The 16,408-nt window shown below is 39.3% G+C and overlaps 1 protein-coding gene across 6 annotated transcripts in view; it reads right to left on the bottom strand.

The window, feature by feature from the left end:
• LOC139936943 (uncharacterized) overlaps nucleotides 1-16,408 on the bottom strand; it is a 212,923-nt gene that overhangs the window by 164,816 nt on the left and 31,699 nt on the right. For all 6 annotated transcript variants that reach the window (XR_011786037.1, XR_011786039.1, XR_011786038.1 and 3 more), the window contains exons 7-13: nucleotides 15,007-15,110; nucleotides 14,101-14,226; nucleotides 9,411-9,552; nucleotides 9,146-9,274; nucleotides 8,300-8,520; nucleotides 3,161-3,239; nucleotides 1,427-1,581 (exon numbers count right to left, since the gene is read on the bottom strand). Coding sequence is in view for 3 of the 6 variants with exons in the window: in XM_071931792.1 (XP_071787893.1) it covers nucleotides 1,427-1,581; nucleotides 3,161-3,239; nucleotides 8,300-8,520; nucleotides 9,146-9,274; nucleotides 9,411-9,552; nucleotides 14,101-14,226; nucleotides 15,007-15,110 (956 nt within the window). In the remaining 3 variants the exon portion in view is untranslated. The remainder of the gene's footprint in view (nucleotides 1-1,426; nucleotides 1,582-3,160; nucleotides 3,240-8,299; nucleotides 8,521-9,145; nucleotides 9,275-9,410; nucleotides 9,553-14,100; nucleotides 14,227-15,006; nucleotides 15,111-16,408) is intronic.

Genomic DNA, 16,408 nt, shown 5'->3' on the forward strand with positions numbered 1-16,408 from the left:
CTTTGCGTATCTGTGTCTTTTAAAATAATTTTCTTTTTGATCGATATTATTGATTTAATAAAATCTTTGCGTATCTGTGTCTTTTAAATCATCTCTATCTTTTGATGTGATTGAATTAATTATTCCGGACAGGCAACCTTTGTTTTTTTTCTTTCTTTTCTTAAAAAAAAAACATTTTTGGAAACGGGGGAATCTTTATTCATTTAATTGTTATTATTGAATTAATAAAATCTTTGCGTATCTGTGTCTTTTAAATTAATTTCTTTTTGATGTCATCTCTATCTTTTCATTTGATTGAATTAATTATTCCGGAAGGGCAACCTTTGTTTTTCTCTCCTGCGTATCTGTTTCTTTTAAATCATCTCTATCTTTTGATGTGATTGAATTAAATTTTCCGGACGGCCAACCTTTATTTTTTTTCTTTCTTTTCGTCCCAAAATGTACCCCTTTTTATAATCATTTGATGCGGTAAATTGTTTGAAGTGCAACTCACTCAGGAGGGGGTTTTAGAAAATCTTTTGTTGGGGCTATTTTTAATTGAAAAAGGGGCTCTACTAAAAAAAACAATCGAACAGCGGTGACGTTTTTGAAGTTTTGCATGGATGATACGAGCAAGGATTAATCATTAGAACCCCCAAATACTGCCGAGTGCGTTCGCCGACATGAATTTATTAAGTAAGCGGCATGTTTTTGAAATTGAGAAGGATTGTCAGTGACTAAACCGTTAGTGGTTTTGAGCCACGCGCGTGATTTAAGCCCTCTATTGTCTGCTTGGGTAAACCAGTCCGTTGAATAGACTGGTGGCACTCTACGAGCACCATGCAATTATCACCTCTATTGTATTGATCACAGGGTTTAAGGGCTTCATGTCATTTCTCAACCTTGACGAAGGTAAGCTTTTTTTACACACTTATTCCAGGCCCTCCCTACAATTGTCTGAAAACAATACATTTTGTCTCCAAGGGACCACAAAATTACCTCGTTATAACTGTGTTCTTGCTACTACCGTGCTCGTATAATCCATATGTTAATGCATTGAAACATGCACAGGGCAGTTCGGGACCGGCAAAAAACCTCATAATAACCGGAACCTCGTAACATGCGAGCTCGTAATAACGGGAGTCGACTGTAGTTGTTTTTAATTTTATTTGAATTTGGAATTGCATATTTTCAAATTGCTTACAGTTCAGTGGATTGTTGTTGAATTTAACATTGTAAAAAGATTGAATAGCGTTGGAAACAAAATAAAATTTGGGATTGAATTCATAAGTGATGTAGAGTAGAATTATTTGGAATTGAATATAGTGTTGAGATGAGTAAAATTTGGATTGATTTTATTAAAGTATTGGAGTAGGCTTTAGAATAAAAAAATCAAAGTGTTTTATTTTTGTGTGTGACATTGAAGTTCAGCTGACAATAATCTCACCTTAGAATTGACTTCCCTCTTAGTGATTGTATAACTTCTGGGCAACTACGCATTTTGAGATCTCCATGTCCAAGTTGACCTTTTAATCCTTCGCCCCAAGAATAAACATCACTTTCAAATGTAACTACAATGATGTGCGTTCGGCTTACAGCAACCTACATGTACAAACGATAGAAAATTGCAATCCATAGCTCTGTTAACAATTTCTAGAAAAGATCAATTAATTAACAAATACAAAGTCAACTGAAAAAAAAAAAAAAAACCCAAGCTGAAACAAAAATTAAGTTGAAATTTTTACCAGGTGTATTTTCAGCGGGTCTAACATACAGTACATGTACATGTAGGTCTACCAAAAGGCCATAAACTCATGTTTTCCAGTCTCGTTTAGGCCTATAACCTGTTCTAATGTTTTCCAGTTTTGCGCGGGTCCCACCTATAGTGGCTCTATCCCAGTTCTTACAGTTTGATTTTCCCCCGTTCGGTTTCCCATATCCCATATCTTCATAGTCCCTTTTCACTGTTTCACAGCCCTGATCGTTCTCTCCGTCATTTATTTGGTTGGCCGTTTCCCCCGTTCCCTCATTCCACAGGCATACCACTGTGTGCCCCTCCCTGATCTGGCGCCTCCGTCCCCGTGATCCAGTGCGTGTTTGTTCTTTGCATGCACTCTTTGCCGGCCCATAAATACAAGTTGTCCCATTCCGCGCGGGTTTTCCTCTAGTGGTTCTTTCTCTGTTTCGTGTATTTTTCCATGTTCAGTTTATTTTGTTCAGTTACCCATGTCATCATTGGTCCCCCTTTTTTTTTTGCCCTTTTCCGTATTATTTATTATTTGTACCCGTCATTTTTGCCGTTCCCCGGCCCCCTTCCCACAGATGTACCACTGTGTGCCCCTTCCCTCTCCCAGCCTATCCCTCTTATAACCCCCAGCGGCTCCGTCGTGCTTTGGTTTTTATCCCGTGCATTGTTCTTTGCTTCCACTGTACGCGCGAGGTTACTGGACGCTCGCGCTATGACTGTGAAATCACAAAGTACGCCTGACGGGTATAAACAACGCAGACCTCCAGGCCTGACAACCCTAGGGTAACCAACCCAAAGTTACTACACGCTCATGCTTTGACTCTGTTGTCACAAACAACACAACCCCCCATCCCACAGGTACCCCGAAGTTGACCCTGGGACGCATCATTTCAGCAGGGTGCGGGCGCCACTTGACGTGAAAACAATGGTGGCGCCCTAAAAACATTGGTGGCGTCCATGCGATTTAAGCGTCTGTGACGCCACAAACAACACATTCCCCCAACCCACGGGTACCCCAAAATTTACCCAAGACGCATCAATTCAGCAGGGTGCAGGCACCACTTGACGTGAAAACATCATGGCGGAGCCCGTGTGATCAGACCAGCGCAACCTTGTCCTTGAGGGGGCGAGGTAACCCAGTGCAAGTAGATAGTCGGATATTGCAGCGCCACGGGTTGGAAGTTGGTCTCTACTTTAATTATATAAATTATGTCCGATCAAGTCGGAAACAAAAACTGCCTCACCTGCACCTAAACAGCATTCTTATGTGCAAGACGGTTAAAATAATCCACAGATGATGTCAATATCAAGGTAACATAGATTTTTTAATTATTTTCAAAAATAATCTCTTTTGAAGATTATTGCCAATATTTTTTCCAGTAAGATGCACATTTGTTTAAGCCTGAAATCATGTTACAAGTCTGATTTGCTTACCTGTCTTATTTTTATTTTGGCAGGAAGGTCCACAGGAATAACATCAAAGTTTCCAATATTGAATCTGTATAACACTGACCTGAAAATATCAAAATACGTTCAATAAATAAAAAAATCTAAAATTTATGACACATTTTTTTTTTTTGTGCACCACTTAAAGCTATTGGTGACTATACCAAAACTAGATGTTAGCATAAACACGTCTTCCGGAGGAGGGGAGCTGTGTAGTGAAAATACCTCTTTTCCCTACAATGTTACAGCTGTATTGTTCAGTGCTCAGCTTCCTCCCCTGTGGAGGACATGGACTAGTCCAGGTCAGCGACTGTTGGGATTGACAGCTTGTTTCTTATCAGTTTGTGTGCCTTTATCAAATTGGAATCACAGAAGAATATTCCAGAGTTTGTAATGGCAGACCTTACCGGTGGCTGAACAATGCCAGAATCGGTAAACCCAGTTACACCAAACACGATATTCTACGAGAGTGTTCAAACGATGTCATGTGTTTGTGCACGAAAAGTGTGGTTTTACATTGCCCTCATTGTAATGTTCTGCTGCTAATATTTTCAATAAAAATCTTCTGAAGAAGCTGCAAATCCCTTTATTTTCCCCCTTTAATTATTTGATTAGAAGGGGTAGCTGTCAGCTAGAGTCAGAGCGCAAAATCCATGGCGCGTGAGCTCGCTCAAACCTCAGTAATTTAAGTAGTCTAACCATACTCTCAAAAGAAACCTTTTTTGTAGTAGAATACTGGAAATATCAAACAGCAAGTGTGATTTAAATCATTGGGTCGTATGAGTAAAAAGTAGTAATTACTGACAAGTACTAGCAAAAAGGTCGTTTTCCTAATTGCCATGATAAATACACTTCATGAAATCATGTTTGCAAAATTTCATGGTGTCTGTTTTACAAGTTTATTCGTAAGAATCTAAGAAAAAGGTGAGGTAATTGTATACCATTCTGTATTGTCCAGCCAGTATTGTCTTCGGCATTTATTATCGTGTGTCTTCAGGCCCGCAGGTTTGTCGTAGTCCCAATTCTGGCTTAAACTGATAGGGTTCCAACCCCCAAATTTCCTCAGATTCCACTTCAGAGTCATCCTCATCAAATGGAGATGATTAACAATACAACTGTTCACAGCTTGCATTTGATACTTCTTCATAATCGAGTTCACTTTCAGACGTTGTCATGCTTTATTTTTACTGTGGCTGTGCGTGGTTGTTATGTGCATGAGTGGTGTGATAGCACATGTCCTCCCATGTACAACACGGCAGGTCCACGGCACAGTAAACAGTCGTTTTGGTTATCTCCCACGTCCAGTGACATCGCCTTCAGAGCCTTTCTCAAAATGCACCCGGTGGCTTTTGTTTGAAATTCGGCTGTGCACAGGCAGACCCAAAGCACTTTTTCAGAATTTTTTTTCTCAGAATTTCTAATGGTGAAAAATTTGTGCACCATATTGTATGGTCTTTAAAAAAAGATATTTTTAGCATTTTAGTAAATACTTTCAAGTAAAAGCTTTTATTTCCTTTTATTCATATGGATGGTAGTAAACACTTTAATGTTTCAAGTAAAACAAAATACTAGTTTTTATTCATACGACCCATTGTATTGGTGTGCTGCATGGACCAACTATATTTAACTATTAATTCTGTACCAGCAGCCACAAATTCTCTTCAGTTTGCCCCACAATGTTGTGTTTTAGATGCATTTTCCACTCATAACTTTCAATCCACATTTTAGTTTTATAAATATAAGAGGACCCAGGTCTCAACCGTAGTTTAGGTTATTTTGTATGTAGGGTTTTAAGCAGTGGCTGGAAGTCATCCCAAAAACTGTGGTTCGTTTCTTTAATCCTTTGTTGCGCCACAGCTACGCTACAGTAGGAAAGTATTGGATGGTTAAAATAACTTGTATGATCAACACAATTAATTTTGAAATGAGATCACCGCATCAGATCATATTGGATAACAAAATGCGACATACTGCATAATATAATTGTCTTTCCAAATCGTGATGATTGAGATCACCTAGGACAAGACAAACACCACGCTCTGTTAAGATGCTTTGTTCACTCTAAAGAACTTCAAGAAACAATGAACTCCATATCGAAGCTCACATCGTGATCACTCTTACAATAATAATAATAATAATAATAAGACTTGTAATGTGCACATACCCACCCTGCTGGGTGTTCAAGGCGCAGTAAAACCAAAAACGAAACAAAAACAAAACACAACACAAAGAAAAATAGACACAACAAAATTAGTCATTGAAAACCTGTGACATAAGATAAGTTTTGAGAAGAGACTTGAATTTTTCGGTACAAAGACAAGATCGAAGATTAAGTGGTAGAGAGTTCCAGATGCGTGGCGCGGCTGAAGAAAAAGACCTGTCACCCCATGAGTGTCGAGACTTGGGTTCAATGACGAATGAGGAGAAGCATGGAACTTGATCGAAGATTCCTTGATGGAGTGTAAACTTGAAGCAGTTCAGAAATATAGTGGGGAGCCTTGCCATTAAGAGCTTTGTGGACAATGAGCATCAGCTTGAAGATGATTCATTGAGAGATAGGGAGCCAGTGTAGGTAGTTGTTTCAGAATGGGGGTGATAGAACAGGATTTTCTAGACAGTGTCACAATGCGGGCAGCAGTATTTTGGAGCCGTTGAAGTCGGGAAATCTGGTTGTTAGGAAGACTGTAGAGAAGAGCATTGCCGCTGTCAAGACGAGAAGTAACAAATGCGTGAATGACCTTTTCAGTGGCACTTTTGTCCAAGTACTTGCGAATCTTACCTATATTCCTGATGTGATATGATGATAAACGAATAATGTTGTTGATGTGTGGCTGAAGTGTCATCGATGAATCAAAAATAACCCCTAAGTTCCGAGCTTTCAGCGAGGGAGCTATCCGAGCATCCCCGATGGAGATGTATGGCACTGAAACCTTAGTTAATTGAAGGAACTCTGTCTTATCATCATTTAACATGGTAATTCAGATTAAATTTCAGGATGATGTCACAAATCGGTAAAGTGTATAGCGTAAACCACTGCGGGCCGAGTACCGACCCCTGTGGCACAGAGTAGTTCAAAACAACAGGGTCGGATATCGCGGTGCCAATACATACATGCTGAGTTCTATTGTAGAGATACGATTTGCACCATGCTAGGGCTGTGTCCTCTATGCCAATGTGATTCTGTAGCCGAGAGAGAAGGATGTTGTGATCAACAGTGTCAAAAGCAGCACTCAAGTCTAGCAGGACTAGTGCTGTAAGTTTACCATTGTCCATTGCAGAGAGAATATCGTTGCTCACATGGACTAGTGCAGCCTCGGTCCCATGGAAAGGCTTGAATGCTGACTGGAACACGTCGAACAGGTTGAAAGTATGAATGTGCTCAGAAATACGTGATGAAACTACTTGTTCGATGACTTTTCCAAGATATTTTAAGTTTGCAACCGATCTGTAGTTTTTGAATATCTCCTTGTCCAGGTTTGGTTTCTTGATGAGCGGCCTGATGTAGGAAACTTTGAGGCTATCGGGGAAACAACCGGAACTGAGAGATTCGTTTACAAGCTTAGTTGGATCCAGCTCATAGGATTTTGAAGGAGATTTCATAATAACCCTTTGAAATCTCTGCAACAGTGGCAGGCTCAAACACAGATAGTCTACACTATGGTAGAAGTTGTGGCAATGTCTGCGGCACGTTGTAAGGGACTGATGAAAATGATGAGCGAATGTCTGAAATCTTGATGACAAAGAATTTCTGGAACTCATTTGCTAAGTCCTGGTCATTGTAAGTGGATGGAAGTACAGGGGTTTTGGGTTTGAGCAACAACTTACCAATTATCTTGAAGAGCTTCTTTTGATCTCCTGAGGGTTCTTGTACTTGAGGTGAATAATGGATGATCTTTGCCTGGTTGATCAAATTCCTAACTACTTTACATTTGTTGATGTTGTATTGCCAATTTGCCATTTTTCCGCCACTTCCGCTCCAGTTGACGACAGATCTTTCTCGCTATACGAATATCATCATTGAACCAGGAGACTTCAGTTCGGACCCTGACTGATCTCGTTTTCCAAGGTGCGTATTTATCCAAGATGTCACTGACTGTACTCTCATATTGGCTGACATAGGAATCCAAGCAGTCGCCATCAACTTCTAGATTTGCTAAATGGGTGCCTATGTCGCGGAACACTTCGGGAGGATTCACATGTTTCCATTGTCGGCTCTTTATAGTAACGGTTGGGACTTTGGGCTTGCACAGACTCAAGTTACACATGACTGCATAATGGTCTGATAATCCAGGTAGAATAACAAAGTTTGAGACAATTGGTGGGGAGATTTCACAAGTTATGACATGGTCCAGGCAATGACCGAGACGATGAGTCGGCTCCTTGATATGCTGGGTAAGACCAAAAGCCTGAAGTAGATGCTTAAACTGGCTTGCATTGGTGTTGTGGATGTCATCAACATGAATGTTAAAGTCGCCGGTAATGATGATTTCCGATGGATGAAGCAGATATTCCAAATTCAAATTCTCAAATCCCTTAGAAAACTTGAGAAAGTCACATGTTGGCCGTTTGAATCTCTTTCAGGTCTGTACACAATGACAAGGCGAACAGATTTAGAGTTTCCAGAAACTTCAGCATGAACTCTCGATCCTTATCGTGAAAAACATTGTGACCACAGTCACATCCTATCGCAACAGAGTTCATGATCAATATATTGGAAGGTATCAACCCAAAGGTATCGATCAAACTGTCCAAAATCACAATGATTGTGTCACATCGAGACTCAATCATGGACTCAATTTGGACAATCCTATCGAAACAATGATTGTCTGAACCAGATCATGACAGATCATGCCACCTGAAATTAAAGCAGGAAGTGAGTGTGAAAAAAGACTTTCAGCATAGTGCTTTGGTAATTTTGTAAGTGAAAGTAGTTAAAAAGTCCTAACACTTCTTGAGCATGCGGCTACATTAGAAACCAATTTGCAGCGAGTAATGACTACTAGAATATGCAGTGGACAATTGTTTCTTTTAAGGCTTTCAAAATGTTGCCACAATTTAAGCATGTAAAAAAAACATAGCCCCTTACAACTGAGACACTTGTGATTACATTTAAATATTTTCAAATACCTTGCTCTTTGTCTTTTGCTTTGTTCTTTTTCAGCAGTATGTAAATCCTCTTCAACATCTGCAACTGTGGCTTCTTCATCATACTTCCTCATCAGAAGTGGTAGCTGTGATAATGCAAGTTCATTGGCAGATGGTCTATAATCAGCTTCCCGCTGAAGTAAGTCTTGCACTAATGTTTTGAATTCAATGCTGTAGTTCCCCTTCACAGGAGTAAACTGACCCTATAGGTGGAAAATTAAGTGGACAATTTTCATTTTAATTTTTTTCTCAAAGGTGCTCGGAGCAAAATTCACATTACAACTATTTGTTTTGTATGTGGTCGAAGCAATGCACAGAACACCTCTCGTCTTGTTTTTGTTTTAATATACTTTTGTTAGGTGCTTGGAACACTGCTTGGAACAACTCTTGATCTTGTTTTGTTTTAATTGTATAACTTCTCTGATTCTTCGTCTGTTAAAAAAGAGCTAAGATGTCGTGATGACATTGTCAGAAACCATTCATTTTGTGGTAACTACCTTGAGGCCTTGCATAAGGCACTTTATAAATACTATTTTATTATTTTTTTAAATTATTATTATTATTACTATAAGGTGGACCTGACTCCAACTTGGTGACCGACCCACCCTGATATGATCTAATTTCTAGGCACATAATAGATCAGGACCCCTTGTCTTCTTAATGCAGCCCTGATCGCCTACACAATCCAAGTGAGTACTCATGGTAAGGTTGACAGACCAAATGGGAGCACTGTGAAATCATAGCAAATTCCAATTTAGAAAATTTACAAACAAAAAGTCATCAATAAAAATATTGTCCTCTGTTTGTTTTTATGTTTTGAAACCTCACCTTCATTATCTTGTTGACTAATGCAGGTAAGTTGGTTCCTTCAAACGTTTTCTGTAAACACGCCATTTCATAGAGTATACAACCAAGGGCCCAGATATCCGACTTCTCATTGTATGGTTTACCTTCGCACTAAAAAACAAAAAAGAAAACGGTTTGAATTCCAATATATCTTTACATTAAATACAACAGCGTAACAGTACTAATTCTGAAATTTGTTTTGCTATCAGTTACTCTATCAAATTCTACATGACTACATTTTACTTACTATCTCTGGTGATATGTAATAAGGTGTTCCAAGAACAGTACTAGCCCCACGATTGTTTGAAGACATGACTTTAGAGATACCAAAGTCTCCGATTTTGACAATTCCTTCCTTTGTTAAGAACACATTTGCAGTTTTCATATCCCTAGAAAGAACACACCAAAAGAACTGTTAAAAAAAGGCTGGGCTTTACAAAACAAACAATTTAGATCACAATTAGTTCTAATTTGTTGACATGCATAAAAATAAACATCCTTGATTCTTTTATATGCTTTGTCTTAGTGTTGTATCGAAGAATTTAAAATACACATTTCACACCTTTAAGATAATAAGTTAATAAATAACAAATTGTCGACCTATTTTGAATGAATAGCTCTGATCAATCTTTCCAAAGTGACTGTTGCTTAGATGCTTTTCTTCCAAGTTTACAGTGATTCTCTATTCTAATAAATAATATAATTTATTTTCTACAAGGACAGCACGTATAGCTTGCTCCTTTTTCTCTATATCATTGTCAGGCCATCTTGTCAGATGATGCCTGCAGAGTTCGTCTTACAGCACGGGTGTGCCTTCGTGCACGTCGCTACTCCTGGCTCTGGCCCCATGAATCTTGTATACATGTATGCCCAGTGCAATGTCGGACAAGCTGTCACCAGGCAGGCCGGTCTTTGGCCAGGCATTCCCAATCAGCTGGTATGCCCGCTGCTTTTAAGGTCCTTTTTACAACAGTCGACTCCCGTTATTACGAGCTCGCATATTACGAAGTTCCGGTTACTACAAGGTTTTTTGCCGGTCCCGAACTGCCCCATGCGTGTTTCAATGCATTAAAATACTGATTATATGAGCACGGTAGTAGCGAGAACATGGTTATAACGAGGTACTTTGGGCGACCCATTAAAGCAAAACATTGTTAAAAACCCTTTTCTAACGAGAACAATTAAAAAACCAACAAAGGAAATACCTGTTCAGCCTGTCAAGTCGTTATTTGTGGCTTTTAAGACATACAATAGAGGTATAAGTGGACGCTACGCTAGCAACACTAATCCGAAACCAAGAGTCACGAGTCAGCAAGCAAGGTTGTTAATTCCAGACAATGGTGGGATTGGGAGGTTTGCATGGTTCAAACAATCCAGAAATCTTTAGAAAAGATACTGATCCACTGAGTTTATAAGCGCATTATGCATTTTCAGAAGAAAAAACCACCAGCAACTTATAAGCAAATAAAAAACTAGTTGCGTGATCAATACTATTGAATGCAAAAGCAAGATTTTACCTGGTATCCCTCATTGGCATTGAACCATCTAACATATGACACAGGTGTTTACCAATGAAAATAAAGATTCTATTTTGTGTTAACTGCTTGCTGCGACTAGGTGTATTGCACGTGTACGTACACACATGCATGAGCAATATAAAAAAAACACGGAACAGCAAGATCTTCCCTGGTATTGCGAGTTAGCAATGAACCGTCTATTATTACACTAGTGGTTACCAATAAAAATCCAGCTTTTATTTTATTGACTGCTACGGCCGAAGTTTTTCACAGCATGTGCAATATAATTGCAGCAGCAAGATTTTCCCTGGTATCTCGCAGTAGCAATGAACCATCCAGCATTATACAGGTGGTTACCGATGAAAACTCAGACTCTATTTGTTGCATTGGCAATAAACTGCCGGCGACCAAAGTTTACCGAGGGGAACCTCCCAAAACAAGAACGCAAGTTAAAATCTCACACATTTTTTCAATCTTGTAAAATGTAAACTGATTTTAAAATTTAATTTAAAACTAAACTAACTTCATTAAAACAGTTTTATTAGCCTAATTTTGTGCTTGTTTGTGCAGTATATCACACACTACTCTATGCACACAGTAGTCCATTGAAGCTCCACCATGCATCTGTGTACACGTGCGGCCATTATGCACGCACTTTGTGCATGGTTCAATGATTATTACCGCGATCGGATACAACAAGGTTCGGATAATACGAGGAAAACGGGCCAGTCCGGCGGACCTCATATTAACGGGAGTCGACTGTACATCTTTAGTAGTGGAGCAGAGGGTGCCCACGGCTGCGCTTCCCTAGATACTGCACATTCCAGCTGGATAGAACCAGTTGTATCTTACCATTTTTTATAATCTTTCAAGGCAGTTTTTGTGTTTTCGATCGCATTGGTAGAGCCCCGCCAGTCGCGATAGTCTGACCAGGGTTAATTTGAGCAGGCATTGTATACCCCATCTTTTCTAGGGGCGTCCTCGAATTGAGGCAGGCAGTGCTATATCTGGAAAAAGCTGCCTGGTCACTCAGACAGGACCGAATGTCACCTCTGCTCAGGGTTGAAGAGCAAACGACCATCGCATCTGGGCCACCCACGTGTGGGAGTCAAGCCAACAGCTCCCAGCCGCTCAAGCCTGCTGTCGTCGGCTACCACACCATTGCTGCGGCACACAAATCAGACCTCAGGGTGGATGTCAGTCGCCGTGGGGTCCTCTCGGCTTTCCCAGTGTAACCCCGGGTGGAAAGGCAGGTGCCGATACGACCCGACACTGGTGCTGCTGCAGGGGTTGCCGGAAGGGAACCGCGCTGCGGCGTCCTCAACTGCCTGAAGGGGTGACTGTTGCCGCAGAGTCGATATGCCAACTGTCGCCTAGAGCCATAATGTAAGATGGTGCTATACATATCTACTATTCCTGCTGCCAAATAGCTTTGATGGGTTACCATGGCTAACAAGCCTCACCTGCTCGGGTTTGGCAGTAGGAGTTTTACTAGAAGAGGCTGTTGGAGTCGCTGACCATCTGGGACATTTCATAGGTGTGAAGTGGCTCATTACATTCACACATTCCCGGTCAATCCTAGCCCTTAAGACCCCCCCCCCACTATATATATAGCTGATATAAAGAAAGTAAATGTAAGATTAAACAAAAAAACTTGGACACTATCTGTCGCTGAGTCACGTTCATTTGAGTGTAATCAGAAATGCTTCTTTTGTACCTTCAACCTCCATTTTTTCAACAGTATTTTGGATTCACTGAAACAAATATTAGTGTGAAATAAGTGAAACAAAATATTACTAACTGAAATAAACAATTTTATCATCTTTCAGACTCAGTCTACTTAACTGTCTTAACCAATTTGAATTAACAAAATGGGTATGTTCATACAGCGTACTAAGTTAGACCCGAACCGGTCAACTTTTACAAATGTTCATGCTCACATATTGGTGTAAGGATTAAAAAAAAGAAAAACTCCTCATCCCATATGGAAATTAAACATGGAAAAGATCCGTCTTCTATTATTGAAATTTGTTTCATGAAACATCAAAACAAATTTGCTGCCCATAGTAACAGTTAAAACAGCGTACAAAACCCCACAAATTTCGCCATTTTTTTGCTCATAAATCTGTCAAATAAAAATGGATTTTGTTCAACAATAGATGAGTGTCAAGACGAAGTCAGCTCCTTTTTTCCATGTAAATTTGGCGAGGTTTGATGCGGTATCCAGGGAGGAGATCCAATAACATAGAAACACACACACACACAGGCGTGTTCTCTTTGTTCTCCTATTGTTTGGACATTTTATTTTTCAGACGTCCCCATTGGTTATGTACACAAAATCTACCGAGGACTGTCCCCGGTGTGACATTTTTTCCCGGATCCCTTTTGTTAAAGTCCTCGGTTATCAATAGTAGACATGCCCACACACACACGCAGACAGACATGAATCGGCTATTTATAAAGAGATTATGAAAAAGTTTATTTTATGCTAGCTACGATACATCCTATAGAGCCGGATCCAGACTATGGATCTGAGGCGCTAAAGGGGAGATGTTATTTAATGGATAGAATTCTACGCAGTATGTGGGCTGTGCCGAGGAGTGCTATCTTCTGGACTAAGTTATGATGCCAGGGATACGCTCGATGAGTTTCGCCAGTCCTAGTTCCAAAGCTCCGATGACCACTGGAATTGTCTCGGTCTTCATACTCCACATTCTGCTAATCTCGATCTCAAGGTCCTCGTACTTCGACAGCTTCTCGGTAACTTTAATTGAGGTGTTTCGTTCAGAAGGTATGGACACATCAATTAGTATACACCTCTATTATTGTTATTGTTATTGCTGTTGCTGTTGCTGTTGCTGTTGCTGTTGCTGTTGCTGTTGCTGTTGCTGTTGCTGTTGCTGTTGCTGTTGCTGTTGCTGTTGCTGTTGCTGTTGCTGTTGCTGTTGCTGTTGCTGTTGCTGTTGCTGTTGCTGTTGCTGTTGCTGTTGCTGTTGCTGTTGCTGTTGCTGTTGCTGTTGCTGTTGCTGTTGCTGTTGCTGTTGCTGTTGCTGTTGCTGTTGCTGTTGCTGTTGCTGTTGCTGTTGCTGTTGCTGTTGCTGTTGCTGTTGCTGTTGCTGTTGCTGTTGCTGTTGCTGTTGCTGTTGCTGTTGCTGTTGCTGTTGCTGTTGCTGTTGCTGTTGCTGTTGCTGTTGCTGTTATTACTATTATTATTATTATAATATTCTTTCAGCACACAAATTAGCATTATTGGTTGTGGTCCTGTTCAGTCTCAGGACTACACTACATGCTGGATATGGGAAGCAAATTTAAATTCCATCAGTGACAAGCAAGAACGAAGAAAGAAGAAGTGAAAATCTGTTTCTGAGAAGGGATATATAATACATTACTCATGTGAATTGAATTTTTAACAAATATTACCTGTGTAGTATATTATGGTCATGGATATGCTTTATACCTGCAACCATTTGCTGAAACATCATGAGAATTTCTCTTTCTTCTAGTTCTCGTTTTCCTTGCAAACTATTCAGGTACTGTTGCACAGTTCTGTAATGCAAAATTTATTAAAGCAAATTTTTTTAATTTAATTTTTATTTAAAATGTTCAAACAACTTGTGCAAATGCAGTTCAAATGCACACATAACACCATAAAACATAAGACATAGGAAAACCTGATTAATCTCCAAAAGGAAGAAATGCCATTTTAATAAGAATATAATTGATTGAGCTAAGCAGCACATTCCATGATGTTCAATAAACCCCCACATCAATGATCCAGCATGGGACCTTACCCTGTACATGTACTAGACAACATCAACAAAGAATTATGAATCAATATCACCAGTCCTAACAAATTTACACTGGCTAACCATGGAGGTGGGTTAACTATCCTGTATGCAGTTTTAAGTACTTTAATTAACCTATCAATGTTTTCATCAGTTTGCTCCATTATAACTCATTGAATTGTTGACGTTGTATAAACAGGTGCGCTTCCATAAAACATCTTTGTTTTGGGTTCCAATAGTTATGACAAAATCATATGGTGAAAGGTCTTTTTCAAATGCAGCTACTGTTTATTCTATGGAATAACTTGCCTGAATAACTAAGAAACACAACACATAAACAGTTCAGAAGTAACTTGAAAAAACATCTGTTCAGGAATTTGTAAAAATTGTTTAATTTTGGACTCATTGCACCATTTCTGTTCCTATTGTATTCTGTTCTATAAAAGCACAAAAATTCATGCAACTACTGCTAAGTGTTAAGCGCTCTATAAAAAACCTCAATTATTATTATTAAGTACTGGTATGCCTTAATTAAGCTCACCCTCCATCCGCATATTCCATTTCAATCATCAAAGTTCCATCCTCCTCAAAGCTATCATAGTAACTGATGATATTAGGGTGGTCAAAAATACTCAACACACGTATCTGAAAAGAAACACAAAACAGCCACATTTTCTTGAGGTAGTGACCAATTATTAGCCGTTTCGTAGCGAAGCGCAGCAAAACAGCTCTTGTTTTTGTTAAAGTTTTTTTATAGCTGTTTCGTAGCAAAGCGCAGCGAAACAGCTCTTGTTTTTGTTAAAGTTTTTTTTTTTAGTTTTTTTTATTTGTCTGTTTCAGTACACGCATTTTTTTGCATAGTTCCTAAAGAGCAATTGCAATGAAACTTTCAGGGATTGAAGGTTATGGTGCAATGATGATCCTAAAGCAAGGATGTTATGACGCACATCACCGGTCACGTGACGTCATCTTAAAGGTGTTTTATGTTAAATGTTTGAAAATCTATATCAAATCAGCCAAAAGAGACCATAGCTTTCTGTTTGCGGGATTGGGTAGGGATAAATTAGGTCTTCATTTTGTTTCGTGTGCTTGACCTCACATGACCTCTACTTCGGGTCGAAACCGTAAGTGCCCCTTTAATTCAAAAGTGGCAAAAGGTATGAAGTTGCTTTCAACGATGTTAGTGTCTGGCAAGGGTGGGCAGTTCAAAAAAATTATTGATGACGTCACAAATCGCAACAGCGCCCTCTAGCGGCAGGTTGAAAACTCTTCAAAATGGACTTTTTGAAGATGTCTGTGATGAAGTTTTTTGTAATCACTTCAAATTTTACACACACGTTAACTGTCAAGCAGCCATCATATGTGTGAAGTTTCAGATCAATGACGTCATCGGGGGTCACGTGACGCGGCCTTAAAGGTGCACTTTTTGAACTAATATAACTCCCTAAGTGATTATGCAATCATGTTGAAACTTGGTAAGTTGTTGGATATCGACAAGTTCTTGTGAAATCTGACATGACGTCATGATGACGTCATTACATAATTTTTTATGATTTTTTCAATTTTTGCACCTTTAACACATAAATTGCTATCTGAACATGGTATAATCCAAATAATTTTTTTTATTTATGCCACATTGGGCAATTTCCTTTGAATACCCAACAAATTTAAAACTCAGTTGAGAAATTTGAAATTTTTAATGACGAAACAGCTCTGCATTTGTGCACAAATGCAATTTAGCTCTAGTTTTTCTTCTTCTTTTTATTTGTCTGTTTCAGTACACACATTTTTTTTCATAGTTCCTGAAGAGCAATTGCAATGAAACTTTCAGGGATAGAAGGTTATGGTGCAATAATGATCCTAAAGCAAGGATGTCATGATGACGTTATCACCGGTCACATGACGTCATCTTAAGGTGTTTTATGTTAAATGTTTGAAAATCT

This window comes from Asterias amurensis, chromosome 5 (assembly GCF_032118995.1).
Source record: "Asterias amurensis chromosome 5, ASM3211899v1".
Taxonomy (NCBI): Eukaryota; Metazoa; Echinodermata; class Asteroidea; order Forcipulatida; family Asteriidae; genus Asterias; species Asterias amurensis.